This window comes from Mizuhopecten yessoensis, unplaced genomic scaffold (genome assembly GCF_002113885.1).
Source record: "Mizuhopecten yessoensis strain PY_sf001 unplaced genomic scaffold, ASM211388v2 scaffold477, whole genome shotgun sequence".
Classification (NCBI taxonomy): Eukaryota; Metazoa; Mollusca; class Bivalvia; order Pectinida; family Pectinidae; genus Mizuhopecten; species Mizuhopecten yessoensis.
In genome coordinates, this window is record NW_018403566.1 from 247724 (window position 1) to 255039 (window position 7316).

At 39.0% G+C, this 7316-nt stretch overlaps 1 protein-coding gene across 2 annotated transcripts in view; it reads right to left on the reverse strand.

Moving 5' to 3' along the window:
* Positions 1–1412: 1412 nt before the first annotated feature.
* LOC110449693 overlaps positions 1413–7316 on the reverse strand; it is a 34579-nt gene continuing 28675 nt past the window's right edge. For both annotated transcript variants that reach the window (XM_021496722.1, XM_021496730.1), the window contains 4 exons: positions 6795–6848; positions 6081–6374; positions 5612–5641; positions 1413–4500 (listed from right to left, as the gene is read on the reverse strand). In XM_021496722.1, the coding sequence (XP_021352397.1) occupies positions 3941–4500; positions 5612–5641; positions 6081–6374; positions 6795–6848 (938 nt within the window). In that variant the 3' untranslated portion in view covers positions 1413–3940. The remainder of the gene's footprint in view (positions 4501–5611; positions 5642–6080; positions 6375–6794; positions 6849–7316) is intronic.

The following is a 7316-nucleotide window of genomic DNA, read 5'->3' on the forward strand; positions in this document are numbered from 1 at the left end:
TACTGACTAGACACACTCTACTCGGTACCACTACTAACCAGACAGACTCTTCTATCTACCATTACTGACCAGACATACTCTTCTCTCTACCACTACTGATCACACACTCTACAGTTTACCAGTACTGACCCGACCCCCTCTACTCTCTACCACTACTGACGAGACATACTCTACTCTCTACCACTACCGATCAGACACACTCTACTGTCTACCACTACTGACGAGACATACTCTACTCTCTACCACTACTGACCACACACTCTACAGTTTACCAGTACTGACCCGACCCCCTCTACTCTCTACCACTACTGACGAGACATACTCTACTCTCTACCACTACCGATCAGACACACTCTACTGTCTACCATAACTGAACAGACACACTCTACTGTCAACTAGTACTGACCAGATATAATCTACAGTTTACGAGTACTGACCAGACACACTCTACTCTCTCCCATTACTGACCAGACATACTCTACTCTCTACCCCTACTGATCACACACTCTACAGTTTACCAGTACTGCCCAGACACACTCTACTCTCTACCCCTACTGACCAGACGCACTCTACTGTCTACCACTACTGCCCAGACACACTCTACTCTCTACCAGAACTGACCAGATATAATCTACAGTTTCCCAGTACTGACCAGACACACTCTACTGACTACCACTACTGACCAGACACACTCTCCTGTCTACCACTACTGACCAGACACACTCTTCTGTCTACCACTACTGACCAGACACCCTCTACTCTCTACCATTACTGACAAGACAAACTCTACTGTCTACCACTACTAACCAGACACACTCTACTCTCTACTCATCAGAGAAAAATATAAACATCAAAAACTATTTGGACGAGACACTCTACTGTCTACCGGTACTGACAAGACATACTCTACTCTCTACCAGAACTGACCAGATATAATCTACAGTTTCCCAGTACTGACCAGACACACTCTACTGTCTACCCCTACTGACCAGACACACTCTACTCTCTACCACTACTGACGAGACATACTCTACTCTCTACCACTACTGACCAGATATAATCTACAGTTTACCAGTACTGACCAGACACACTCTACTCTCTACCATTACTGACAAGACACACTCTACTGTCTACCACTACTAACCAGACACACTCTACTCTCTACCATTACTGAACAGACACACTCTACTATCTACCACTACTGATCAGACACACTCCACTGTCTACCACTACTGACCAGACACACTCTACTCTCTACCATTACTGACCAGACACACTCTACTCTCTACCACTACTAACCAGACACACTCTACTCTCTACCATTACTGACCAGACACACTCTACTATCAACCACTACTGACCCGACACACTCTACTGTCAACCACTACTGACCAGACCCACCCTTCTGTCTCCCACTACTGACCAGACACACTCTACTGTCTACCACTACTAACCAGACACACTCTACTCCCTACCATTACTGACCAGACACACTCTACTGCCAACCACTCCTGACCAGACACACTATACTCTCTACCACTACTGACCAGACATACTCTACTCTCTACCACTACTAACCAGACACACTCTACTCTCTACCATTACTGACCAGACACACTCTACTGCCAACCACTACTGACCAGACACACTATACTCTCTACCACTACTGACCAGACATACTCTACTGTCTTCCACTACTGACCAGACACACTCTACTGTCTACCACTACTGACCAGACACACTCTACTGTCTACCACTACTGACCAGACACACTCTACTGTCTACCACTACTGACCAGACACACTCTACTGTCTACCACTACTGACCAGACACACTCTACTGTCTACCACTACTGACCAGACACACTCTACTGTCTACCACTACTGACCAGACACACTCTACTGTCTACCACTACTGACCAGACACACTCTACTCTCTACCATTACTAAACAGACACACTCTACTCTCTACCAGTATAGATGTGGGTCTGGGATGAATGAAAAGATGGTTACTGTTGTCAGGATATTTGATCATCAGAGAAAAATATAAACATCAAAAACTATTTTTTGACAAATATTTGGTGTTTAAAATACTTTCACTCAACATTTCACTGTTATGTCATCCCTTACATTGAAACAAAGAAAAATATCTATAGAAATAACCTAGACAAGAATTCCATGAAATTGTATGTCTCACCTGTCCTCGCTTTGAATCGGAGCAAAACAAAGAAACTTCATCTTGATAAGCCTGTTGTAACAGTCAATGGTGAAATGTAGGCTACAGTCAGTAACATCTGTGTGATGCATGATTAGCAATGAAGATGCAAAGATGCAACTAGGCTATATTTGATGTTCTAACAATTACACTTTTGTAGAAACAGCAAAATACAAAACATAACGTTGACGCTGCCGTCACTGCAAGAAAAGTGATATCTATTTCCTAGCAGCCTCTGTGACATTTGTCGCAGACGAGACAGACACAGATATCCTTTAAGGCTATACGAGTATAATTCTCCAACTCATTAATTCTCTGTACATATAAAATCTACACTAGAGCTTAAGCACTTATAAAAAGCATGCATAGAAAAGCAAATGGAGTAAAAAAAAAGTGTATATATAAATTATATATCAAACAAGAGGGTGGCACCCTAGCCTGTATCATTTAACTGTTTCCTTTATGAAATAAATACAATGTATTCACAAAAACTACAGAAATTTACAATATAAGATCTTTTAAAGTCTCCATTCCATTTCAGTGGTTTGAAACAAGGTGCTATTGGAGAGTTAAAATAAGAAATAAAGACATTTTTTTTATCAATGTCAATATCAAATAAGTTCAAAGAAAATTCATTTTTTAACAATATAAAAATATCAAATTTCCTTAAACAGCACATTACACGTATTACAACTACTACACTGGGTTATTCACCCCAACACACATTTAAGTGGATGCGTTATCACAGAGAGAAGGACTTGGAAAGACTTAAAAAATTACTACATGCTATCGTCGCTATTTTACTGGCAAAATGTTTGGCTTTAAGCCTATAATAAAGTTGTCTTTTTCCCCCAACAGTGAAAACACTGGTATCACTTGTCATTTTTACAGCTAACTTACCTATTGGAGATCAGTATAAACAGTGCAAATAACAATGGTCGGTAACTTTGTGTGTATGAACAAAGTTGTCTCCCTTAGTACATATCTATTCTTAATTTGGAATCAGCTTTTCTATGTCACATATTTCCTCTGAGCATTTACTTTTTATGTTCCTCAGCCTTGGAACTATATGTGGTGGGTTGAGCAAAGACGAGTTATACATCTGTCATAATTTTATCAACTAGCCCTGATCAGTAAGTAATGGAAGATCAATGAAGAAAATCTAATCAATTGTACAGTCCTTAATTCCTACTGAATATAATTTATATCTCAATAAGTGGGGTAAAAAAGTTTATGTTTTGATAAACCTAACTTGTTGAAATATACTTGGTATTCATTAAGAAATAAGAAATTTACATCAGCCAAGTATAAGGTTCGGACAGAAGCCTAGTAATCCAAAACGGTTCATCAGCCAAGTATAAGGTTCGGACAGAAGTCTAGTGATCCAAAACGGTTCATCAGCCAAGTAAAAGGTTCAGACAGAAGTCTAGTGATCCAAAACAGTTCATCAGCCAAGTATAAGGTTCGGACAGAAGTCTAGTGATCCAAAACGGTTCATCAGCCAAGTATAAGGTTCGGACAGAAGCCTAGTGATCCAAAATGGTTCATCAGCCAAGTATAAGGTTCAGACAAAAGCCTAGTGATCCAAAACAGTTCATCAGCCAAGTATAAGGTTCAGACAGAAGTCTAGTGATCCAAAACAGTTCATCAGCCAAGTATAAGGTTCAGACAGAAGCCTAGTGATCCAAAACGGTTCATCAGCAAAGTATTAGGTTTGGACAGAAGCCTAGTGATCCAAAACGGTGAACCTTACATCTTCTACTCCAAGTTTCACTTCATCTTCAACAGTTACTTGTGGGCTGCCCATCGAAATCTGAACAGTTTCTTGCTCATCAGACACATATGTGTCATCAGTTCCTTGCAAATCCTCAACAGAAATGTCACTGCTTCCTTGCTGTTCGTCATCTGCACAGTCATCGGTTCCATTATCATTCACTGGAATGTCCATGTCTTCTTCTGAAAGCTGATCTCGAAACACTTTAACATAAAACTGTAGCTCGTAGAAATACTGGCAAACTGTAAGAGCTTCATACAGTGCGTACACTGTAGCTTTTTTGTCTTTTTTCTTGACATAACAGCTCAAGGTCTCAAGGACACACTCCCTCACACCCTTACTGATAAAGTCCTCCCGGATCTGTTTCACTCTGTGTGGTGGGATTTCCAGCTGGTCATACAGCTTCTCCATTATGTGATTCTCCGACTTGTCACCTGTGGCGTAATTGGCTACACAATGTAGCATTCCATCATTGTATGGCTGTAACTGTATCCCTTTAGCTCTGGCAATCTCTGAAAGGTCAAAAGGTCATATATATATTTCCAGTAATAAGAAATATGTCATATACTTTTGTTTTATATGGTTTTAGACTCCGTAAAAGAGGTTTTTCTGTACCAAATATATCAGAATTTTAAGAGGCAATTCAGTGGATTAAACTTACATGTATGTCATCAATTGATACATAGAGAGTTAAAGTTGTACCAAACAGTGACAGAGGGACACAAAATGAACATACTACTTCTGTAAAAAGAAATTTGACAAGATGCTCAAAGGGTTGTATCGCTTGCTTCTTGGATTTGATTCTGAAGACCAAGAACGCTTCATACCAAATTTTGCTCAGATCTACTGTATGTACGGTTTTAGTGCGAGTATATAAAATCCCTGGGGTCTATGGGCAAGGACAATTAAATCCTTGTAGCATGATTCTAATCATCTCTTTGTGCCCAACAATATTGGTTACACGGTGAGGATATGAACAATTTCCAATTTATTACCAACCGACGAAGCCCCTAGAGCTGGCAGGGATCAATCAAGGTAGCATGAGTGGATATTCCCAGCAATAATTAAATATGATTATGGGGTCGGTATCTCAACCAAATTACCAATTTTATGTTATGGCCTAGGGACTAAGTCCTAATGGACAAGGCCAGCCCCCAGAGCCAATAAAGGTATCATGAGCGTAAGGTGCAGCAACCATGTAACTATACGATCCTAACTATTTCAATGCTACGACACAGGGATAAATTCAAGTTCATTGGGGCTAGGCTTGACCTGTTGGCCAATATATATCGCATGAATTTAATCATATCTTATGTCTTTTTGTGGTTATATAGTGAGCATTTTGATCATTTTTAAGAAGTGCAGCTAGCTGTGCCTTTGACTTCATGATGCTTCAAACCAAATTTCAAATCAATGCAAATCAAATCAGTTGATCATACGAGTTGTGAGTAAAAATTCTGATGCCAACTATAGTTTTCCAGTTACAAGTAATCCAGATTGTATTGTTATTTGACATACAATCAGACACATGGGACATAGAGCTCTACTTAATGTATAATATTAATATCAGTGAAATCAATGTCAATTTTTTTTAGGAATAAATTATTTCCATGGCAACCTTACCTTTGCCAGTAAACACCAGATCAGGATTTTCTGTAAGTTAAGACAGAAAGGTTTAACATTCATGTCAAGAATATCATTATAAAAAAAACATTACAACATGGCAATGAAATATTATTCTTATAAATACACTGTAATTGATTCTTGAAATTTCCTGACCATGATTTTACTTGAAAGGTCCTTCCTACATACAAATGTATACTTTGTAGCAGTAGAAGAAATACACTGTCAGTAACTACTCCAGATCTCCTTATCACATTTATCATAGTCCTGTGTGTTCTACACAAAAAATAGTCCGTTTACCTGTTTCATTTTACCTACCTAATCTGCCGTTTTCATTGAGAGGACAGACTTTACCTACTGTTAAATTTGGATCCCTTCCTTATTACATGTGGTCAGTACATTGTCATCAGTAACTTTGAATAAACTGAATCTGGACAATACCTCGGGTCAGTGTCTCCTAGTAACTTACTTGTGACCTTGAGGTGACAGAGAGAACTCGCGCCAGTCCCCACATCGTTAGTTGCTGTACACTGGTAAACACCCTCGTCCTCAAAACACACGTGATAGATGTGAAGGGAGGGGTCAGTGATGGTCGAACCTCCATACTTCTGATTATCCACAGCCAGGACAGTGATCAAACCGCCCTGGATTCTTTTCCAGACCACTGACTGTACACATGCACCAGTCACAAGTGAAAACAGGACAACATCGGACCCCAGAGTTTCACGAAAACCAGTCTGTTCGGTGGTAACTTGAGGAACACCTAGAGGACAAAGCAATGCTATATCATAACACAGCCGACAGAGAGGACATCATCTTTAATACTTAGATTTACAGAGTCATTTATGAATGTCACACTGCTGTTAGGTCTCTACAGACAGTAAGCAAACTCTTATTATTAATGATTATAATATCAGTACAATATGTCCATAAAATTATATACAACCAATGGAGAGGACTTGTATAGGCTTTAAGCCAATCCTTTTGACAGTGCAACATTCAAATTTGTCAATAAAGTTTGTTGAAATCAAAACCTTTAATACTAAAATTTACAGAGTCATTTATGAATGTAACACTGCTGTTAGGCCTCTACAGTCAGATCTGGGACAAATCAGTCAACCATGTTCCTGTTATTTTTCCTACTGATTAATACACCTCTCTTTCACTGACACTTAACACTTACCTATATGTATAACAGACTGCTGAGGACTGCTTTGCTGTGAAGAAGCTCCATCAACTGAAACACAGCAAGGTTTTTTGCTAAATTGTCAATTGTTATCGTGTAGACATATCCAAGAAGCTAAGAAGAGAAAACTAAGAAATACATGTCTGACAAGCTTGTAGATAAAAAGAATGTGTCAATAAACATGAAAATGAAAAATAACAAGAGGCCCATGGGCCTTAACGGTCACCTGATATATTTATACAGAGAGTTGATTTTGTTTTTAACATGAACAGAAATATTATTCAAAGTGACAAAAAACAATAAAACCACCTTACTCAATATCTAGCATACAGATTTCAGACTAAAAAGGATTTGAAACTAGCACCTCTGATTCTTAACAAGGAAAATGAAGAAATTTTAGCACACTGACTCCTTTGAGCCCCACCCTACAGCCCTTGGGGGTAGGGCTGGCTCAAAATTTTCAAAGTATCAAACTGTCAATTCAAGGTTATAATTCCAATCAAGTTATTAACATGTAAT